Here is a 23,639-nt window from a genome sequence, read left to right as displayed (position 1 = left end):
GGATCAGCATCCTAGACAAGATTCCAATTGTCACTTCCTTATTTTTTTGTTTTTAATATTTTCAATCTCATTTTAAACATCTACAGGTCTGTAGGAGGCTCTAGCAAACCTTCTTCACCCTTGAGTACCACATCAGAAAGTGTGACATTAAATCCTGTCAGTCAAAGGCCAAAGGTAAGACTGAAAAATCTTCAGCCAGAAGGTGTGATTGCAAGACAGATTGAGAGGAGGGAGGAGCTCAGTCCTATTTTGAATGTACTGGTGCTAATAGTAATCGATTTGTAGCAGTTCAGATTCTGGGTAGCTGATAAGGAGAAGCCTGAGTGCTAGTGACAATAGTTTGCTACCACAGAGCTGATACTTTACAAGTGAATGCTCCTGTAACTATGTTTTCTGCTGTGTTAGAACTGGTAATCTCTGTCAGACTTTCACTGATAGCTCCAGAGAATTTCAGATAGTCTTTATAATGTACTGATGGAACCATGTATGAGGGTCAAGCAAGGTCTTACCTAGCCATTATACAAGTCTACTGCTGAAAGTTAAATAAACCCAGACTGAAAGAAGATCATTAATCTTGATTTCTGATTATCGATTTGCAAGAAGAGTAGACTACAGGGAGATGCTTTCAGATGAAAATCCAGGTAGTAGTATAGTCTGGTAAAACATTCATAGCTCTGTTGGTAGCAACCATGAGGCAATGTTAATTCTGGCTTTTCTGAAGTCCAAAGTAACTTAAATTAGGAGTCCAAGACTCCCTCTCCTAATAGAGGAGTAAACATAAAGGAACTACAGAAAACTGAAGGTGTGGTGTGACTTAAGCAAGGTGCTGAAGTTGGTGGTGTGACCATCCCTGTGGTGTCTGTGGCAGAAAATTGCTTTGTATCAGGGAACCAGTGCTGACTAGCCAATCTGTGGGAAGTTTATGATGTATACATTTCAACTTGCTTCCTCTTTTGCAGGCAGAAAAGCAAAAAGAAGAAGGCTGGTTTGCATTGTCAATGCATATCACGTAAAGGAAGCGGCACTCGATTACTATTATTTATTTATTTTTAAAGTTTCCTTATGAGTCACGATTACATCAATGTAGTCTCCAGATGTACAGTTTAACTCTGAAGTGATTTCCTTTGAGTTTAAAAAGGTCAATAATGCTTACTGTGTTTGTGCCATACAGAGTACCACAGGAAGTCCCAGGGATAAGTTTCCAGAACAGACACACTGCTGTAGCATAACTCCTTTTCACTGAATAAGACTTCCATAAGCTTGTAATGTGGGGCTGGTGTAGCAGTGAGCTATTGTTACATATGTGGGTTGTATTACATGTATAGGTTGTGTTAACTGTGCTGAAGAAAGAAGATTCCAGAAAATGTTTCAGAAACTTAACATTTCTGGAGTGTGTATTTGCACCAGATAATGGACTGAATAAAATGGGAAACTGAGATGAGGGACTGCACATATATGTTCAAAAGCAACGTGGGGATCAGGAAGGCAGTCTGTTCTTGCTGGATAAGAATCTGCTTCAGAAATTACTTGTTCTGTCTGTGCTTTATAATTGCCCCCCCCACAAATTGTGCTTTCTGTGCAGCTAACAGATTGACTGAGGATTGTTTTTAAAAAAAGAAAAAAAAGTATTTTTTATAACAAGCATAAAGTGACTGTTGGAAGCTGGCTTGAGAGTCTTTGTTACATACTGAAGTATAATCTCTGATGCAATAGAAAACTGATTAAAGTCCAATTGTATTAAGATATTCTGGTGTGTATGTGTGCATGCATATATAATGCTTCACTTGTTTGTACATTGTTTCTATTTCACTTTTTGAAATGGCCATCATTTTAGTATTAATGATAACCAATAAAATCTGGGATTGTCACAAAATGCTCATATGCCTAATCCTTACATTGCAGTCAACTCTCTAGATTAAAAATGAAAAAGGCTGGATTTGATGAGTAAAGTTGTTTTAATCTTTTTCAAAGTGTTACTGGTTATATTGGTATAATGCCCCTAAAGATATTGGTGGGTTGTGGCATATAGAAGGGACAGTCCATTATTCTTTCAGTCAGTTCGGTTTTAGGAGAAGGAAGAAAAGGTAACTTTTTTTTTTAATGAAGTTGTTTTTAAACACACTTCTTAAATGTAGAAAATGTGGGATTTAGAAGAGGACCTGTTCAAATGTTCATTGAAAATCTCTGTGGTTTATTTTTCCAGTACTAACTTCAGGAAGAGAAGAAGGTCCATACTCTTGTAGTTTGTGAGATAACAGCAAAAGCCGCTTGGAAGCAATCACTTCAAACTCGCAGAGGCAGGAATGATAAAGTTGGGAGGGACTTGATAAACAGTGCCTGTATGTTAATTCTGCTGCTTCTACTTCCCCTATGTTATCACTTGCCATACGTATTCCATAATCAGGGAAAAGATTCAGTTATTATTTTCCTAATTCATGTAGTCTGAAACTTTCTTTTGGAATAAGGAGTTTTAATCGACCCTTTGAGTCATCACTGGTTTCCTTACATAGGAAGCTTCCTCAATTACCTTACTTGTTTATAAGCTGAATTAGTTAGCTGCATTCTGATCTTTTAACACATTCACAGAGGAGAGTAGTCACCCTCCCAGTTCCTCCACATCATGGGACTAGGGGTGGGCAGACTCCTCCTGCTCAGGGACATGGTGTTTTATGGCTAGAAACAAGCTGCAGCAGAGATGTAGTGGAAATGCATTAAATGGAAGTCTTTGTGATGGTGTAAAGCTGAAGACTTGTTGCTGAGGGACTGTTTGTGTTACTGTTTGTTGGTCATCTTTTGCTTGTTCTGGACTGCACAGCACAACAGCTGTCACTGCTAATAACACATCTGTCTTTTTCATGTCTGGCTGGGGCTTTATTTTATTTGTTTTTCAGCTATGCTAAATCATAGGCTGGTATCGTCCAGTCCCACCACCAGTGTGGTGTGTTTTTATTGCCAGAGACCTAAACTTTACATGATAAACATCTTAATGCCTCACTTCCTTTTTTTCCAGGCCTTTCACGTTCCTCCTTTTTGTCTTAAATGTCAGTCAGAAGGACATTTGGCAATGTGAAGCATGAACATAAGAGCCAGGTACAGAGAAGTGCTGTAGGCTTTCCTTTTTCCTTGTCTTCCTCTTTTAATAAGTGTGCAAAGTAGGAGTAGGTTTCATTTTGAAAATGTTTCAAGAGAAAAGCATGGGAAAGTTTCCTATGAATATTTTGATTGCAAAATTCTAAACAAAAAGCTTCGTTCCAAAAAGGTGGTATCATTTTGTTTTTGGAAATGGGAAGACTGAGGGATTTTCTTGAGTTTTCAGTTGTTTTTTCATCATCACCAGTCATTTTGTAGGCACATGAAAGAGCCATGTTCTGCCTTGTTTGGCTTTTGTTTTGGTTTAGAATATTAAATAGCTGAAAAATAGCAGAGGGCAAGGAGCAGAGAGGTGAAGGCTGAAGAGATCTCTCTTTTAAACTTTTTCACTTACTCCAGTTTATACAGGAGAACTGGAAAGTTTTAAGACTGAAACTTCAATCTTTGTTTTACATTAGACCTTAGGAGGACATACAATGTCTGTAAGCTATTTTTAAACAGAGAAATCCCAAGTGAGACTGTTTCCCTCTGCAACTTTTAGCTACAGCAAAGTGCCAGTGCCATTAAGGCAGCAATCTGGCACTGCTGATTCACATTGTCTAGGCTCCTGTTAAGATGACCAGCCCTTAAAATAGCGATGTAGCCCTGTAGGTCCAGGGTGACTGACTGTTGCTGAGATGCCTTATCCTTTTTCAGCTGTGGAAGAAAGGAGGTCTCACAATCTGAAGAACTTCTGTGATGACAGTAAAGAGAAGGGAAGGCACAATGACAAAATGAAGTCTAAAGATGCATTTGTAGCTGCTCTGTTTCCAAAAGGAAAGTAAAAGTGCCGAGCTCTGTAGGTACAAGATACTGGAATCATGTTTTACTGCTGAAAGATGCTTCATCAGCTTAATTTGTAATTAAGAAATGTTGCTTGCTTTATCTAACTTAAAAAAAAAAAGCTGTATGGAAAGAAAAAAAAATAGGACTGAAATTTTCATTGCATAATGGATCTAAATGTGTTACACTAATTAAACCCTAGGGGATTTGAGTGCCTTGCTTTTGCAAAGTTTGAGATGCTTTATCTGTGACTAGTTCCTCTAAGAATGCAAGACATGAGGAGTTTTATGTAATACGAGAACTCTCTTGCATGCACTTGTAGAGATGCTGCTTTGTGAGCTGAAGTGCAGTATTAGGATATTCAGATCAGCTGTGACATAGCTATAGCATAAGATACAACAGTTAAATTTTAATATCTACATGTTACCATACTGAAGGCTATGAAAATAATTCTTCAGAGGTTTCTCCACACGTTTCTGCAGGCACAACTTATTTTGTGCCTTTGAATGAAAATGCTGGTGTAGTTGTCAAAGCTATCTGAGGAATTCAGAGCAGCACCATTCCTGTCTTTCCAGGCCTATTTCGTGCACAACCCTTACTGAACCCTGTAGGCTATCAGCAAAACTCTGTTCAGTATTGTACTTTGAGCCTGCCACAGAGGTAAAGCTGTGCCTCTGATAACACACGTGGCCAGATGAAGTTGAAAACAGATCTACTAGATGGAAAAATGTTTGTCTTAGTGCATCCATGTAACAGTTATCCTGAACAGGTGCAGTCAGTACTGCACTGGGCAAATTCAAGTGTGTCTACCCATTCTGTGGGGCTGTTCTGGGTCTGCAAAATCCAAATTTTTTAATGAGAAAGATATTCCAGATACAGCTAAATATGATGCGTGCTTGGCATTTGACTTAGTGCTTGTTAAGTAAAGAACCTGTGAGATTTCCAGAGACTTTTTTTTTTTCTGCTGGAGAAACTGAGGCACGGAACAAGCTGTGGAAAATTCCATGTTTTCCTGTCTTGTCACAAAGCTACCTCACCTTTGGGCTGGGCTTAGAGGTACCCTGCCCCAGCACTGTGACAGCTGTGCTCTGAGCCAGGTGCAAGACTGCAAGGTCTTGAGCCAGCTGTGCTCTTCCATAGCACAAGATGTGATCAAGAAAAGCTTTCTTCTGTGGCACTTGAATGCAAGGATGCTAGTGGTAGTGGGTGGCTTTGTGCAACGCGGTCTCAGAATATAATTTATCATGCTAATAACAGGCAATGAGATGCATTAATATGTATATTTTTTTATATTACAGTTCTTAGACATTTAAGTAAGTACATTGCCTGAGGAATGTTCCTTCAAGGTGCAGAAAACAAGTCATTCACTTCAAAGCTACCGATTCTCTGAGCTAGAGGAACAAAAAAGCACAAGGCAGGTGTGGAAGGGCAGCCCAGAGAGAGAGTGACTCCAGGTGTAACTTGCAGCACCTCCACTATCTGCAGGGAAGTGGACTTCGAGACTTCAGCACAGGGTGAGGAAGAGCTGAATGGAGCAGCTGCTAGGCTTGGGCCTCCTCCCCTCCCTGAGGCTGTGCAGTCCGGTGACTTCACAATTAATAGCAATTAGTCACAAGCTTCAGCCCAGCCCTGTCTTCTTGAGAACTGCTAGGTGCAAGATGGCACCAAAGAGGAAAAGGGAAAGTGCCTCTTTTTAGCACAGCAAGCTTGCCAGCTCAGGTTATCAAGTGTTGTCTCAGAAGAAGCTTAGAAAGGAAAAAAAAAGAAAACTTCATTTCCTACAAAGTTTCTTACAAAGCCTGTTTTTGCTTCCCCTGCAGTCCCCTGCACAGTGCTTTGGATGAGTGTCCAAGGCAGGAATGATGAGTGAGGTGCTTAGGAAGAGCCATCACTAAGTAGAGAAGTAGTCCCAGAATTCTTGCTGGGATACCTGAGTGAAAGCCTTTATACTCACCTTCTTGTTCTTACGTATACATATTTATTTTTTAAAATACAGCAGAAGGTCTAAATAGCAACACAGGGAGGAAAATAAGAGTTTGGGACACATTTACCCAATATAGTTATGCTTTCTGGGCAGAAGCTAAACAGGAGTGGGTGCAGTGTCTCAGCCGCAAGAAAGAGGCGTGCTGGGCAAGTGAAGCAACTAAAGGTGCTGTCACCCCATAACAGCTATACCCCCATTTATATACCCCAGACATACAGTGGTCTCCACTGTATGTAACATCCCTGTATTCCCCCATGGGCAGCAAATGGAAAGTAGAATGGTTCTACTGCCTTCTTGGTGTGAGTACTGTCTTACCAATATTCTGTAGCTTATAGGAACTTACCATCACGTTCTGTCTCAAGTTGTGGCTTAAGGGGAGGTTAAAAAGCTGTGGGTAAGACCCTGAGAGGTCATGCAGAACTTGCTTCCTTGGAAAACCTGACTTGAAAAAAATTTTAGTTTCATCTTTCTTTGCAAAAATGTTGGCAGGACTTGGGAAAGATTAGAAAGAATATAAACAGCAGACAGCTGGATATGGCTGCAGGGAGGGGAATGCAGAAAATGCCTGCTCAAGGACAAGCCTGAGCACAGCCAGCATGGCTGGGGGCTTTAGCTGCAGCTGCTTTTGTCTTTACAGAGCTGCTGCCCTTTGAAGAGAATGCTGCTTGACCACCCTGAACTCTCTAGGCTAATCAGGACGAAGAGAGATCAAGCTTTCTCTTTTTGCTGCCTTTCTGTTTCATGCATACACAGATCTCTGACTCCCATCTGCTTCTAGTTTGCTCTTTCAGGATCCAGCCAAGCACCTGCATGTGAAGTTGGTGCCTCTTTCACAGGTGTTGCCTGCCACGTGTGCAGTCTCTATACGTGTGATGGGAGCTGCTTGGTAGTGAAGGTGTTTCTCAGAGGAGTGAGTACACCCAGAAATGCCCTGTAGAAGCTTCCCATAGACTTTCTAGGGCGGATGGGCCTCCCTTCTCCACCCTGGTGGGTGACCCAAGCAGAGGATCAGTGTGAGCATCCTGCTGCAGCTGTCACGTTCCATCTGCCTCAGCTTGTAGAAATTGTCTCGTGCAAGATTTAGTGTGGGACCATGTGCTCCTCTGCCTTCCAGGCGCAGCACAGGCAAAAGTCATGCTGCACCTCCTTTTCAGAAGGCATTTTGGAGTGGTCCTCCTCCTTCATTGCTGGTGGAAGTAACTTCTGTCACTGAGAGAGAAGAAAAAGACAGTTCTGTGGCTCCACAAGAAACATGGCACTGCCCAGTAGCTAGACTACCACAGTGTTAGAGGACATACAGAGCCCAGAAGCGTGGCCTGAAATAGGGGTAGGTGTACTCACTCTCTTATTTTCTCATCAGCCTTATGACATCACTTGCCTTATTTTCCTCCTGACTTCTGTTTCACAGTCTGCAGCCTGGCTTACACACAGCTATACCACAAGCAGAAGGTTCAGTGCAGCTTTAGTCAGCACTTCACTTGCACACCCTGATGGTCTTTCTGTCAGCCAAGAGCAAATCTCCTTGAACCAGAAGCCCAATGAACAGGACAGAAACACTGCTTTCCCCAGCTGAATGGCACATGCTGTTAAGTACACATTTTGTTAACGAGGAACAGATTCTGCCCAGGCTGGGAGACAGTGTGGATCCCTTGTTGAACTGGGGATTTAGATTTTCTAGGTGGAGGTTGATAAAAGCAGGAAGAGTTGTTAGCTGCATGGCTAGGGAATAGGCAACAAAAGCCAGTTTGCATGGAAACAAGCAGTCATGCTTCAAAAGCATTCCCAGAAGATCAATGTGACTTCTCAGCAGCCTCTGAACCATGGAAGCTTCCTGGGGCTGACAGACCCACAGTGAAGCTGGAGCTGCTGGAAAGCAGCCAATGGTCTGTTCCACTTCTCTTTTCTCCCCCAGTAAGCTGTTTTTCCCCTTTCTTTCACGGCCGTTATCCTAGGCCTTGACATTTTGACAACTTCTCCATTTTCTGTTGATGAGATCTCTAGTAATTTTTGTCTGAGCAACTTTCAGAGCTTTTCATGGTTTGGTTTGGTGTTGCTTGTTTGTTGTTTTTCTTATCTTTGACTTCTCTGTAAGCCCATGGTCAGCAGCCCTGCTCCTTGCTGTCACGTTCTCTATTCCTGGCAAGATATTCAGAAAGAGCTTCCTAAAAGTAACAGTATACAGGAACAAAGAAGCTTGAGGTATCCTGTTCCACATTTAATCATTGGTTTGTGCCTGTGCTACTCACTAGGAAGGAGTCTAGGAAAGAAAATTGGTACATGTTCAAAGTGTTACCAATATCTCATCAGAAAAATATTAACGGGAAGGCAGCATTGAGCTCTCCTACGGATGGACTAATGAGCAAATACAATGGAAATATTATACAAAAGCCCTTGAGAGGCAGAGGGAAGGAAACCTTCTAATCTTCCGTGTCTCTCTGCATGATGATCCTGTGCTTGATGTTAGGAAACAGGAAGCGGATAAACAGAAAAAAAGAAGGAGCTGGCAAGGAAAGTGCAATGGGGAGAGAGTAGATGGCCCAGTGCAAATATACTGTGCTGCCAACAGACACTTTTAACAATAGCAGGAAAAATGATGGGGGTATTTAGCCATCCAGCAACTCTTGTGAAATGTGACAAAAGGAAATGTTCATTGCTTAGTGTAATTTTAATGAGATACTTGCATTGTTTTGTTACTGTAACTATGCTACTCTATTGCTTTTCAAATGTTTATCACAGAATCATAGAGTGGCTTGGGTTGGAGGGGGCCTTAAAGATCATCTAGTTCCAACCTCCATGCCATGGGCAGGGTTGCAAACCACTAGATCAGGCTGTCCAGGGCTCCATCCAACCTGACCTCGAATGCCTCCAGAGATGGGGCATGCACAGACTCTCTGGGCAGCCTGTTGTAGTGCCTCTGCACCCTCTGAGTAAAAAATCTATTCTTAACATCTAAACAAGATATACCTTATTTTAGTTTGAAGACATTCTCCCTTGTCCTATCACTATCAGTGTAAAAAGTTGGTTCCCCTCCTACTTGTAGCTCCCTTCATATATCAAAGAATCAGAAGGTTGGAAAGGACCTACTAGATCACCTTGTCCAACCGTCCACCCATTACCATTATTACCACAAGCTAATAAACCATATCTCGTACTTGAAGGCCACTATGATGTTTCCCCAGAGCCTTCTCTTTTCCAGGCTAAATAAGCCCAACTCCCTCCTTCTTTTATTGTCTTTGTGGCTCTCTGCTGGACCCGCTCCAATAGCTCTGCATCCTTCCTGTACTGGAAGCCCTGGGCCTGGATACAGTACTCCAGATGGGGTCACATAAAGGAGGGAAACAATAGCCTCCCTCTCTTTGCTGGCTACCCCCTTTTTTGATGCAGCCCAGAATACTGTTGGCCTTCCAAGCTTCAAGAGCACACTGCTGATTCATGTCCAGCTTTTCATCCATCAGGACCCACAGGTCCTTCTCCACAGGGCTGCTCTCAACCCAAGTTCAACACTTTGCCCTTGGCCTCATTAGACCTCGTTAAGCCTCATTAGATTCTCATGTGCCCACTTTTCTAGTATGTTCAGGTCCCTTTAGATGGCATCCCTCCTTTCTATTGTGTCAACTGTACCACTCAGCTTGGTGTCATCAGCAAACTTGCCAGCTCACGTTGCATCTGTCATTAACCAACACACCAAATCCTCCTCCTCAGGGATGCTCTCAAGCCTGTATTTGTCCTTGGGATTGCACCTTGCACTTGCCCTTGTTGAACTTCATGAGGTTGGCATAGGCCCACCTCTCAAGCCTGTCCCAGTCCTTCTGGATGGCATCCCTTCCCCCAGCATCGACTGTACCACTCAGTTTGGTGTTGTCTGCAAACTGCTGAGGGTGCACTTGATCCCACTATTCACATCACTTACAAAGATGTTAAATAACACCAGACCCAACACCAATCCCTGAGGAGCACCACTTGTCACTGGTCTCCACTTGGACATCGAGCTGCAACTCTCTGAATGAGACCATCCAGCCAATCCCTTATCCAGTGAGTGGCCCATCCATCAAATCCATTTTTCTCCAATTTGGTGACCAGGATGTCATGTGGGACAAATGCTTTACACAAGTTCAGGTAGATGACATCAGTTGCTCTTCCTTTATCCACTGACACTGTAACTCCATCATGAAAGGCCACCAAGTTTGTCAGGCATGACTTGCCCTTGGTGAAGCCATGTTGGTTACCACCAATCACCTCATCTTTATTTTCCATGTGCCTTAATAGGGTCTTCAGGAGGATCTGCCCCGTGATCTTGCCAGAGGTGAGACTGACTGGCCAGTAGTTCCCTGAATCTTCTTTTTTTCCCTTCTTGAAAATAGGGGTTAAGTTTCCCCTTTTCCAATCATTGGGAACTTCACCAGACTGCCATGACCTTTCAAATACAGTGGATAGCAGTTTGTCACCTTAATCTGCCAGTTCCTTCAAACCCATGGATGGATCTTGGGTCCCATGGACTTGTTCACCTTAAGGTTCTTTAGATAGTCTCAAATCTGACCTTCACTTACAGTGGGCCGATCTACCTTCTCCAAGTTCTTACCATTGCTATCTGCAGCTTGGGCAGTGCAACTAGAGTCCTTGATGGTGAAGACTGAGGCAAAAAAAGTCACTGAGCACCTCAGCTTTCTTTGTATCCCTCATGACCCACTCTCCAGTTTCCTCCTGACGGGACCCACATCTTCCCTGACCTTCCTTTTACCATTGATACACCTGTAGAATTTCATCTTGTTTCCCTTTATGTCCCTGGCCAGATTTAATTCTGTCTGGGATTTAGCTTTCCTTAACCTGATCCCTGGCTGCTCAGACAACTTTGTAGTCCTCCCAGGTAACCTGTTCCAGCTTCCACTCCCTATAGACTCTTCTAGTGCCTAAGTCCAGGAGCTCCTTGTTGATCTACAGAGGCCTCCTGGCATTCTTGCCCACCTTCCTTTTTCTCAAGATGCACTGCTTCTGGGCTTGGAGGAGATGGTCCTTGAATACTGAGCAGCTTTCTTGGGCCCCTCTTCCCTCCAGGGCTTTCTCCCATGTCACCCATGTCACCCTGCCAAGAAGTTCCCTGAAGAGTTCCAAGTCTGCTCTCCTGAAGTCCAGAGCAGCAAGCTTGCTGTGCATCCTCTTTGATGCCCTAAGGATCTTGAACTCCACCATTTTGTGGTCACAGCAGCCATGAGCTTCACATTATTCACCAGCCCCTCCTCATTGGTGAGGACAAGGTCCAGCCTAGCACCTTTTCTCATGGGTTCCTGTACCACTTGGAAGACAAAGTTATCATCAATACATTCCAGGAACCTCTTTGATTTCTGGTGCCCCGCTGTGTTGTGCTTCCAATGGATATCAGGGTGGTTGAAGTGCCCTATGAGGACCATGCTTCGTGAATGTGAAACTGCTCCTACCTGTTTACAGAGGGCCTCATCCACTCAGTCTTCCTGATCAGGCAGGCTGTAGCAGACTCCCACTGTGATGTCTCCTCCTGCCTTCCCTTTAACCTTAACCTATCAGCTCACTGTCAGCTCCTCGTCTATCCCCAGGGGAGGCTCCATGGACTCTCGGTGGTCATTGAAGTAGAGGGCAGTACCTCCTCCCTGCCCCCCATGCCTGTCTTTCCTAAAGTGTTTATACCCATCCATCCCATCACTCCATCATAGAAAGCCACTGGCTTGGTCAGGCATGATCTGTCCTTGGTGAAGCCATGCTGGCCATCTCGGATCACCTTCACATCTCACATCTGTCCCCACATCTCTTCCAGGAGGATCTGCTCCATGATCTTCCCAGGCACAGATGTGAAGTTCAATGGCCTGTAGTTTCCCAGCTCTTCCTTTCTCAACTTTCTTAAAAATGAAGTGATGCTTCCATTTTTCCAGTCACCAGGGACTTCACCTAACAGCCATGACTTCAAATACGATGGAGAGTGGGTCAGCAACCACATCCTCCACTTCCTTCAGGACTCTGGGAGGCATGTCATCTGTCCCCATGGACTTGTACATGTTCAGCCTCACGAGGTGGTCTCAGACTTGCTCTGTTCTTACACTGGGAGCAATTTTGCTCCCTGAACATCTGCTTAGAAGTTCAGGGACATGAGAAGCCTGACTAGCTGTGAAGACCAAGGCAAAGACCTCATTAGGTACTCAGCTGTCTCCATGTCTGAGGAGGCCAGCTTTCCCTTTTCATTTATCAGGGCAGATACACTCTCCTTTGCTTGTCTCTTCTGTCCAGTGTATCTAAAGAATAGCCAAAACAGCACTGCTATGAGTAATTGATGTAACTGAAACCAAAGCATTGTTGAAGTTCATACTAACGCTGCTTCAGTTTCCCATCTTACTGGGTTAGCACTTCTGCTGGCAGTTCTTTTCTCTCTCTGAGAGCCCTGTGGGGTTCTCTGGCCCATTTCATGGTGACTTCTTCCAGACTGAAGGAGGTTATCGGGAGATTGCTGCTGCTACACGCTGATGGCACGTGGACATTATTCAGCAGCAATCTGTCCTTTTTTCTGCAGTGATGGGAGGTGCTGCCTTTCTCTAGATAGCTCCCTTTTTTTTCGTGCAAGGCTGTTACAATCCCTCCTTTGTTCCTGCATCTCAGAAAAGCCGCAGAAAAAATCTGTGTTACGTTATAAGACACGAAGAGATTCGAGCTCATCACACAATGAAGAGAACATCTTTGTCAATCCACTACGCATGGAAAAGTGAGTTCACATCTGTCGCGTATGAAGTACTGACACACTGTCGGGCTCCCAGCAGACCAAAAACCGCTTCGTTGTTCGGGTGGGAGCTGCGTGCGAGCACGTCCTTCCGCAGGCCGCGAAGTTACAAACAAAAAGGGCGAACTGAAAGACGGCGGGAGGCCCTCTGAAGACGCCTTACTCTCGGACCCGCCCCCTCTTCCACGCGGAACGAGCGCGGTGCGCGCTGGGGCGCCCCCGCCCCCAGCGGCCGTCGCCCGCAGCAACGGGGCGGCCCGCGGGGATGGCGGCGTCGAGCTGCCCGGCGTGCGCCGAGCCGTGCGTGGAGCCGCGGCTGCTGCCGTGCCTGCACTCGCTGTGCGCGCCCTGCCTGCGGCGCCTGGACACGCTGGGAGAGCCGGGCCGGGCCGCCGCCCTCAGCGTGCTGTGCCCGCTGTGCGACGCCGCGGTGGCGCTGCCGCCGGGCGGGCTCGGCCAGCTCACGCCCGACTACACGGCGTCGGGCCGCGGCGCGGCGGGATGCGATCTGTGCGCCGACGGAGCGGCCGCGAGGCGCTGCCGGACCTGCGGGGAGAACCTGTGCCTCTTCTGCTGCCAGGCGCACAGGTGAGGGCCGCGGGGATACCGGGAGCCGGACGCGGGTTTGTAGCCCTCGAGGGGCAGCGCTGAGCTCTGCTCTGTGTGACAGCGACAGGGCCCGAGGGAGCGGCGTGGAGCTGCGTCGGGGGAGGTTGAATAGCATTGACAGAAACAGCTGCACAAGGTAGAAAGCAGCAAGAGATTTGTCCCAGCGGCACGCTTCCAGACATATTTCTTCATATCATTTCTTTCACCCCGTTAGCATCTGCAGACTGGCGCTTGCTTTCTCTTGACATCAGAGCAGAACCCAGGAAAACAATTTTGAAATGATTTCCTGTTGCGCAAGGAAGATGGCTAAGGATCTGAGTGCCACTGTCGTGCCTCTTGGATTTAGTGAGAGAATTTTAGGTGAAGGGAAGGAAGTGTAAATGTGGAGATGTGAGCAAATAATGCTCGAAGGCACTGAAAGTGTGCTGGACCTGAGGGAAATAGCTGGGAAGCAAAAGGAGTAGTGTAACAAGCTGTGTCCTGCCCTCTGATGAGATTGCCAGGACAACTCTAGAGCTTGGTCCACAGAGTATTTCTGAGCTCCCTCTGCAACTGCCAGCAAGCAGCACGCACAGTCGTTAGTGCAGGAGGCAGGGAAGGAGAGACAGCTTTCACATCCTGGTCGGTAACTAGCTAGCAGAGTCCAAAATAACACAAAATGGAAGCCCTGCACTGCAGCTATGTGATATGGTGGCTGTCTGGGTAAAATAGGCACTGCTTAACGCTGGTGAAAATCATTGGGTTGACAGCTGAGGACCCTTATACCACCTGTTTCTATCTCAAAGTGACTGTCAGTGGGCAGTTCTGTTTGAGATGCCTTCTGCCAGCTCTCACTTTGCAGTGCGCACCTTCCTCCTGCTGGCTTTGTCACAGTGGGCTCTGGAGGTGACTGCAACCATCCCATTTCTGTCAGGCTCCATGGAGGGACTGCAGTAGCAGCCTGTCAGCCTGTTCTCTGGTCTGTGTGGCAGTGGTGGGGCGCACAGTTCTCGTGTCTGAAAATAGTCCTGACAGTGTACGGGGAGCCTGAGAGCAGCATCTAATGCGCTTTTTGCAGATGGTGTCCTCTTTTGCGTGGAGTCTTGTCCTCAAGAGACCATAGGCTCTTCAGGCAGAGTGAACTTCAGGGGAGACAGGAGGGAGCAGAGCACAGTTTGACTTGCAGACTGGCATCTGCAAGGATTCTTGGATGTTTGCATTTCATATCCAACATACATAACGTTCTATGGTTGCTCCCTTCTAGGAGACAGAAGAAGACTGCCTCCCATGTTGTGACAGAGCTGGAGAGCACCGGGGATTGCAGCCAGGCTGGGAAGCCTTTCTTCTGCCCTTCCCATCCCGCAGAGGAGCTACGACTGTTCTGTGAGCAGTGTGACCAGCCCGTGTGCCGGGTTTGCGTTGTAGAAGGGCACCGGCAGCACTCCTATGACTTCACCAGCAACGCTGTGCACAGGCACGGGGACTCCCTGCGGGAGCTGCTGAGAAGCACCCAGCAGCGCATGCGCACCTTAGAAGATGTGCTGGGCCAGATCGATGACGTGGGCAGTGCTATCCGCGTTCGTGCAGAGGCCGTGGCCACGGAGATCTGCCTGTTTGCCAGAGGATATGTGAAAGCGATTGAAGAGCACCGGGACCAGCTGCTGAAGCAGCTGGAGGACCTGAAGGTGCAGAAGGAAAACCTGCTGCACTTGAGGAAGGCCCAGCTGCAGCAGCTGTTGATGGACATGAGGACAGGTGTGGAGTTCACAGAGCGCTTGCTGACAAGTGGCTCAGACCTGGAGATCCTTGTCACCAAAGGGGTGGTGTCAAGCCGGCTGGCAAAGCTGAACAGTGCTGCTTACACCACCCACCCTGGCGTGGATGACAGCATTCAGTTCTCTCCTCAAGAGCGGGCAGGGCAGTGTCATGGCTATGAAGTTTTTGGAGCCGTTGTCTGCAAAGCTGTTGATCCAGCCAAGTGTACTCTGCACGGAGAAGGTAATGGGGTGCCATACCACTTGCTGCTCCTTGAAGTCACGTCTCCGTTCTCTCTGCCCGGGTGGCGTGCATCTTAAGGCTCTGTTGGCTTGTTGTCTTTACAGCTTCTGAGGATGCCCAAGGAATAACTGCATAGGTGGCTTCGTGGATGTTTGCTTTCTAAGGACTTGAGGCAGAGCCATCAAGCAGATAACATTTGGACTAGCCCTCAGAGCACGGCCACCTCTGGCCTGTGCAGCGCAGGTGGGCAAACCCAGGGCTCACTCAGTCCTTTCTGTGCCATGGTGCAAGTGCTGAGGTCTCTAGGGCTCTGCACTGTACTTCTGCTCTTCCTGCTCCGTCCTGGGTTCATGGGGCACCTTGAGGCCCGCAGGGGGACACCGGCTGGGCTTGGAAGTATAGGCAGGTGTCCACCTGATTTGCTCAGACCTCTAGGGAAAGCCTGCCCATAACCTTTGAGTGCCTACAGCTGTCCATTCTCCTGGTTTCCAGTTGTGTATTTACATTATCCTGTGAATGAAGGGAGCCGTATACCCTATCAGTGGAGTCCTAGGCATGCTCTAACAGGATTGAAATACTACCAGATTTGTGAGAGACAGCACTTGGGGCCACTGCGTCCTTTCTTGACTTTTTTTCCACTTTCCAGATCTCCGCAGTGCTCGTCAGAATGAGCTGACAGGATTTACCCTGCTCTGCAATGACACTGCAGGGGAGCGGATGGGGAGAGGAGGAGAGTCTGTGACAGTCACCATCACCCACAAGGACAAGAAGAACTGGTGGGTATTTAACCAGACCACTCCTGAGTCGCTGAGTTTGCTTCTCTGTCTCCTTATCCTGACTCCTTCCTTGTTTGGGCAGGTGGAAAGAAGTCCTTCAGCATCTGGGTCACTATCTGAAGAAGTAAAGGCACAATGGTTTTTCCCACCAGCATGGCAGTGGTTTCTAGCAGATGTATGCAGCTGTGTGGAGCTTGGCATCATTGGCTTATGCTTGCGTTGGATCTTTTTAGTGGTCTGAAGGATTCAGCTTACAGTGGGTATTGCACAGTGAGCTGTAGCTGCTTCCCACCCCTACCAGCAGACAGGCAGAGCTCCTGCTTTTGTTAAAACCTAATGAGCATACAACATAGCAATGCCAAGAATGACCACTGTGAGACATCAAGCCCCAGAGGCAGCTGATGGAGGTGCCTAAACTGTTCTGGAAGAAAAATCATTATTGGTGCTTCATCACACTTTCTCCTGTTGTTGCAAGTGTTGAGCACTCGCACATGTTTGGAGGTTTTCTGATATTTTCTGACTCACTGCAGCTGAGTCAGTACGCGAGCACAGTTGTTCCAGGTGGTGTTCCACATCCTACCAAGACAGGATGCTAAACTTCCTCACTGTGGGGAAGTATTGATGTGCTCGTACAGAAACAGTGCTGGGTGCACAGATGCTTGCCAGTAAAGTGTCAGTGTTCAAGAATATTGCTCCTTTGTACCATGTATGCACCTAACGAAGGTACAGGGAGCTGTATGGGTAAGGTTTAGGTGGCTTTTGCTTAGTGGGGTAGAGGTTGCTGTGGCCACATTAACTCAGTTTCCTGTTCTTGTGCATAAGCAGTTTCTATGTCTGTTGCTGAAAGCTGTCTGGCTTCAGGGTGAAGCGCAGCAGCTGCTGAAGAACCTGAAGTATCAGCACACATTTCACGGCAGGAAGTTTTGCAGGCAGCTGTACTGATGTGATGTGGTATGGAGAATACAACCTACAAATCTGTAAGGTTATAAATGGCCATGTCGTGGGGCACAAGAGACTGCATAGTGAGGATTAGGAAGATTACCTCCCTCTTTACAGAGCTGCCTGCTATTTTTTTTTTATTTTTTTTTGTGGAAGGCTCCTTCTGTGAAGTAGGCAATCAGTAAATATCCTGAGTAAATAGATAATGTTTTTTCCTGTCACTGTCGACCAGTAGTGTGACACCTAATGACCTTTGTTTTGGGAAGGGGAAATGGGCAGCAGGGACCTAGAACTCCTCAGAGTGTTGAAGAGTTGAGGTCAATGCATTTGGGGCAGTAGTTGAAGTGATTCAAACCTGCCCTGTTTATGTCCTGTCTTCCTCCTAAGCTTCTCTGGAGGTAAACTGCTCTCTTTAACTATGCATTTACCCCCTTTCAGAGTGCTCTTATCAGATGGGATAATCTGACCTGCAAGTGTTCTGTCAGTCACCTGCCCTTTCAGTGCTCTGGGTTGCTACAGATCCTTGCAGCACAGCTAGCTTTGACTTCCTTTGTATGGGTACTGCGGCTCGCTATAGCAGGTGTGTGTGAAAGCCTCTCAGTGCCTGAGCATTGCTTATGCGTCCTGTCAGGCTCACTCAGGACCCACAGCTGCTGAACAGGGGTGAGGATGAGGACTCGACCACGAATCTAGGGCCAAGTAGTTCACAGATACAGCAATTTGCTGTCAGTCATTGATCACTTGGGCTTCTCTTTTTCTTTTCGTAGTGCAGTCAAATCAACAGTGTGTGATAATGGTGATGGGACCTACAATGTTTCCTACAGCCCTGAGGAGCCAGGCTTGTATGCTGTCTGCGTCTATGTGAAAGGGCAGCATGTACAGGTAGCAGTTCTTGTTTGCTTTGCACTTGTTCTTGACAGACTTTTCCTTTCTAAGTGTTTGCTTTAAATCTTTCTAAGGGTTGCTTCTACCACTTGCCAGTCAGTATCTTAACGATCTGTGACTGACAGGATCACCCAGCTTCTTTTTGGAAATGCAGACACAGCATCTGGTAGCATGCACTGCAGCAGCTTCTCTGCTTGCTTGTCCTCTGCAGGGTTCTCCATTCGCTGTGACTGTGAAAAGCAAGTTCCGCAAGCACCAAGGAGTGTTTCACTGCTGCACATTTTGCTCAAGTGGAGGGCAGAAAGCTGCTCGCTGTGCCTGTGGAGGGACTATGCCAGGTGAGTGCAGCTTTCCCTGTGCTGCTGTTCTCAGGAGGGTTTGCTCAGACTCACACGTGTAGATAGTTGTGAGTAAGTAGTCTAGCTCAGCTCCTGCCTTGCTTGTGCAACTGGACTGTGAGAACTTGTGCACGTATCTTCTGGTAGAAAGCTCTGAGAAACACTGCAGGATGTGTTGAGGGTCTTTGAAGAGACCTGAGTCAACTTCACAGGAGATGTGGCAGGGCAGCTTTGTGCAAGGACCACCTGTCAGCCCTTCTCACTGAGGCTGAGCATGACTGTTGGCAGTTCCTGGCTGTGCCATACAGTGACCAGTGTTTGTTGGAGAAGTCTCATTCCTTGTTTAGGATGAGAGCTCATCTCCCATATTTGTTTAATCCCAACGAGCTTTTTTAACCTCAGCTTGCATGTTTCATTGTGTGTCCTTTGTGTTTTTCTTACACGACCAGCCTCTTCTTTGGTTATTTTTATGATTATCCTGTATCTGGCTCTGGCTGTAGCTGCCAACAGCTGGCAGGAGGTTTTGCAAGTCCATGTCTTGCATTACTTGGCGAGCAAGGAGACATAAATCTTCAGCTTTCCCCAGTGATTGGAAGGGGGAAGTCCCTCATGGTTGTTCCCCTTTCTTTACGGGACTCTGTCAATTTTTGTTTTAAATACGCTTGTGCCTCCCTGTCTTAGATAAATCCTGGAGCTGAAGCACTTTGAAAGCCGCTGATGCTGAGGTTTTTTGGCCTCCTTTTAGGTCAAGTTGATGGTGCCTCTTCTCTTGCAGGTGGGTACCAAGGCTGTGGCCATGGACACAAAGGTCACCCCGGCTGTCCCCATTGGTCGTGCTGTGGACAAGTCAAAATGAGCTCAGACTGTCTGAGTAGGTTGCCCAGCGATAGCTCACAGAGGAGTTTGCTCAGGACTGTGGCACTCTGAGCAGCCAGGTGAGCATCTGTGAGCTCAGGGCCCTCCTGCTGGCTGCTGAATGAGCAAGTGCCATGAGGATCCCCACAACTGCTGAAGAGCCACATTGCCAGGAGGCAATACAGTGATGGGTATGAACTGAGAGAGGAGGGTGAGGGAAAATAAAATTGTGCCTTATATTCCTTGTGGGGGTGTGTATGCAAGCTTATTTTGTGCCTAAACAAGAGCGAACTCCAGGAATTGTACCAGTGCCTGCATTTTTGACAGCTCAAGAGGGGTCAGGCTCTGAGAGGAAACTTGGAGGAAGGTCAGTATGTGCCTCATTCTGGATGACAGACAGTCTGCTCTCCTTCTCAAAGAGGACAAAGCTGCTTGTTGTGGCACATTCCAGAAAGTCTGTGTTCATGCTTTGGAGAGGCCTGGCAGCCTCAGAATGGCTTCTGCCTTCCCCTCAGGTACCCAGATGGATTTTTGGTAGTGTACCTGTGCACGTAGTACAGTTGCACTCCTGGGAGCTGTTCTGTTTGCAACTCTCCTATTTTCTGAGTGTGCTGGAGTCTCATTACATTCTCCCCACAAAGTAGGAGGAAGGCAGATTAGTTATTTAACTGAAAGAAATTCAAAGAAAACCCATGGCAGTGATGAGAACAGGAACTGCAATGGCTGGTCTACATGTTGTCCATGGAGATAGTGTGGAGCACAGTGTTACTGGGAGTGAATGGGATCCAGGAGAGCATTCAGCTCACCAAGGAAAGATTTGGGGCCAGTATGGCCATCCACAGGAGCCATAGGTACAAGCTTGCAGGTATCTGTCCCAAACTTGGAGAAGAGCAGCACATATTTGAAGCAGAACTCCTGGATTTGGCTTTCATGGTCTTAGCAATGCTCTCTCTTTAGAATGAGAGCTTGTTCCAATTTCTGCATGGGAGGCAGGGTTTATCTCTTGGGTTTGTATGGTTGCTGCCAACCCGTAGCTGGGAAAATTGCATCTGTGATGAGGAGGAAGAAGCATTTACTGCCTGCCACTTGCCTGAGTGAAGCAGACACCCCAGATACCTTCCTGAAACAAAACACATTCGTGGCACTGATGCTGGGAACACTACTGCCCTGGAGGTAACGTCAGTCACAGATATCTCTTTCTAGGGACTTGTAATGCTGTCTGGGGAGCTGGGTGGGGACAAAGGTCTGACTGTCCGTCATTCTGTGAGAGGAATGCTGCTGTAGTGTCAACAGTGAGGACCAGTTCTTGATTTCTGATGAATAGTAGCTGAGTTGTAAACAGTAGAAATCTGTACTGTCTGCTTGCTTGCTTAGACATAGAAGACTAATTTATTGTTCTTTCCTCTCACAAAGCCAGTTTTGGAATCTTTCTCCCAGCAAGGAAGACAGATACTCTTATGCAAGTGCTGTTTTATAACTTTCCATTAATCATCCAGAAAGGGCTGTCAAACAGGGAAGGGTTAGGCAGTTTAAATCTCCAAGTTAGGCAGTTTAAGTCTCCAGATCGCTGACTCTGAAAATTCAAAGTGAAAGTTAAATTTAAGGTGACCTTTAGTGGAAAAAAACTGTAACCTATTCTTGTCCTTGCTATGTGCTCAGTCCAAGAAGGTAACATGAAAGGAAATGTCTGTTTTTTGCCTTCCCACCTTTACATGTGTATATTTTATTGACCATCCGGAGTTACAGAGGGAACATATAAGGACAGCACCGTCCTCTGGGCACATAATTTCAGTCTAAAAACATCATAGTTCTCTCAGGCAAAGGAATGTGTTTTCATGTTAGGCCTTCCTTACATACCCAGTTGCTGACATTTCCCAAGAAACTGTGAGAATTACACCTGTGAACAGAAAGGTTAGGAGAACTGCAGACAACTTCGTCTGAGCTCTGTGTTTGATGTGGGGAGAGAAGTGTATGGACAGCGTGGGCTGCTAAGCCTGCCAGGGCCGGGTCCTTGTTTCAGTTTTTTGGTAGATTCGAAGGTTCAGTCTGTCTGGGGGACTGACTCTGTGCTTTGACAAAGAGAGCTGCGTGTCATTGTAGCTTGTCTGCAGGAGTCCTACACCAGTCTCCAGTAGCCCAAGAATGGTTTCCACTCTTATGTTGGTGTATGGGAACTGTTGAATCATGGCCAGAACCACTGATTGATCACCTGAGGTGAGCATTGAGTCAGCCACAAGAGCACAGGTGAAGGCAATGCACCTGAGTGACTAGAAGGGGTGGAGTCTGGCTCCACCTCTTCCAGACCCTGTTTAAGGGCTGAGCAACACTGGGGAAGGATCTCTTTCTGGAGATTGCTCCCTTGGAGTTTCCTACTGTGAGCTTAGGACACAGATGAGCATTTTATTTTGATTTTCTCTTTCCATCATGATAATCTTTCTAACTACGCTATCTGTAAAATTTCTCAACTACGATACTATTTGGCATTATTCATACTGTTAGCCATGCAGTTGGTAGATTAGGATGTGGTGGTAGCCTGCTGGCTTACATGATGTTATTTCTGACCATCTGGTCTTTCTGCTAACGTAGACATTTTCAAGACAAACAAATGCACAGTGCTGTGACAGTGAAGACACATGTTTTTCTCAGGGCAAACATTCTTGCTCAGAAAAAATAAAAAATGATGAGGATGGGTTTTGAGAGGCAAGACGGGGACTCAGTCCCCAGATGAAAATGTGATAAAGTTGGAGGGGAAAATGCAGCAAGAACGAGACTGGAAGATGCAGAACAGGCCCCTCAGCACTCTCCAGAGAGTGTGAATTTAGGGCAGGGTATCTCTCCTTTTCAGAGGAGGCAAAGCAACACAACTGTGTTCGTATTTCCGTGCACAAGTGTCTGGTTTGTCCTCAGAAGACCAAAGAAGTACAGAAGCTGGCTTTTCAGTAGAGCTTCAGTAGAGCTTCTTGGCTTTTCCAAGGCAGGAATGCACTGGCCGTGTGGGATTCCACATCAGGGCAGACCCTGGCAGCAACACACAGGCCATGTAGGCGGATTTGCCTGCTTCCAGCTCAGCGTGGCTCATCACCTCCCTGTTTTGAAATCAGAGATCTTGTTCTGACTAGTGCTGCTGCTTTCTTCCCTTCAAGGTTGGGTGAAGCCAGGCACGGGTGGAACCAATAAGGCAGCATCATATTTTCCTTCTCCCAGCCTTCAGGGTGGGTGTGCTGGTGCTCCCACCTGCAGTGTCTCTCAAGCACTTCACTATTATTACATTAGGAGTAGAAGGTTGGGAAGCTCTCCAGCATTTCATCTTTTTCAGTCTGCTGCGCCTTCACCTCTCTTGAATGTGTCATCAAACTTGCATGCCTGTCAGTATGCCACTCCATCTTCTCCTAGTTCCTCTCGTTCACAGATAACCTCATCTGGTTTTCCAGTGACACTGAAATAAGACGTGAACTTGCTGTAAAAGGGAACTCTTCTGGAAAAAATTACTACTTCTGAAGAAAGAAATGTGTTGTACCATGAAGGGCAAAGTGACAGGTCTGGTTCTTGTGCACCTGCCTCCCATAGGCTGCTTCTTTGCCCCTGTTTTTTCATTTTTTCCTAACTTTCAGTCCTTCCTGCTTCCTTGTATTCCTTTGTGCAGATAAGAGGCAGCATGTGATATGGCCAGCTCTAGAGCACTGGCTGATGGGCCCAGCAAAACTGGTGCCTGCTGAGGCCTTCCCTCAGTCAAGAGCTGATGTCTGCCTTCTCCAGGTACTCACCAGCTTTCAGATCATGTGGCATCAGATCCCACTGTTGTATCTGGTCAGATATTGCTAATAGATCCAGTAACAGCTAAGGAGATGGTGTGGTCACGTTCACTTGGTTTCTTTTTTTCCTGGCAATTATCCCAAATATCTCATAAACATGGAGAGGGGTAATCTCCAGCATGAGCTGATCCCTAATTAACGTGATGTTACCCTGAGTGAATGGTCTTGCCCTTGTCTTACCACTGCAGTCTCTGCCTGAGAGGCAGACTTGTTTTTCCCAAGTGGAAGTAAGCTGAATATTAACCCAGAGTGAACTAGTGCTGAAAGGAGACACCTAGTTTGCCCATTGCACCAAAGGCACCTGTAAATCAAGTCCCACTGAGGGCAGAGAGATATTAAAGTTTCTTTCCCATCAGATCACTGTGTCCTGGAGCTATTCTTTGTTTCTAGTAACGCTGGACCGGTTTACAGTAGGTTGAGTAATCAGTAGAATGTTACAAAATAAATCAGATCTCTTCAGATTAAAGAGTTACACCATGCTGAAGCCGGGGGGAAGAGGGGAAGTAAAAACTGTGTGAAATCTGCATTATAAGTTTAAACTATTACAAAAAAAAAAATCAAAGAGTGGCAGTGTTCATTGAGAGAGATATTTCCCCTCCTCAGTTTTATTTGAGGCTATAGAATGACAGATGAGCTGTCAGTAGCAGCTGGAACTGAAGCACTGGAAGTAGGCCCTGTCTACATCTCTGCCACAGACCTTACTCAGGGCGTTCAGGCAGCTCCTCTACCTGTACAGCAATTACCTTAGCAGTCAAGCACTCCTACTGAAGCAGCACATCAGTGACTGAAATAAAGCCAAAACCCAACAACAAATAA

The 23,639-nt window shown here is 46.5% G+C and overlaps 2 protein-coding genes across 2 annotated transcripts in view; both read left to right on the top strand.

Moving 5' to 3' along the window:
- The window catches only part of SPICE1 (spindle and centriole associated protein 1), a 62,511-nt gene that overhangs the window by 27,571 nt on the left and 11,301 nt on the right, over positions 1-23,639 (top strand). The window contains exons 16-17 of the mRNA XM_065742131.1: positions 87-174; positions 960-1,284. Coding sequence (XP_065598203.1) covers positions 87-174; positions 960-1,013 — 142 coding nt within the window. The 3' untranslated portion in view covers positions 1,014-1,284. The remainder of the gene's footprint in view (positions 1-86; positions 175-959; positions 1,285-23,639) is intronic.
- TRIM45 (tripartite motif containing 45) lies at positions 12,898-19,239 on the top strand. The gene is made up of 6 exons (XM_065740966.1): positions 12,898-13,220; positions 14,485-15,218; positions 15,865-15,994; positions 17,701-17,815; positions 18,030-18,156; positions 18,932-19,239. The coding sequence occupies exons 1-6, from the start codon at positions 12,898-12,900 to the stop codon at positions 19,081-19,083; spliced, it is 1,581 nt and encodes a 526-aa protein (XP_065597038.1). The 3' UTR covers positions 19,084-19,239.

The sequence above is a fragment of the Cyrtonyx montezumae genome, unplaced genomic scaffold (assembly GCF_038088225.1).
Source record: "Cyrtonyx montezumae isolate F1298 unplaced genomic scaffold, pur_monq_1.0 scaffold_3, whole genome shotgun sequence".
NCBI lineage: Eukaryota > Metazoa > Chordata > Aves > Galliformes > Odontophoridae > Cyrtonyx > Cyrtonyx montezumae.
This window is presented reverse-complemented; position numbering and strand designations above follow the sequence as displayed.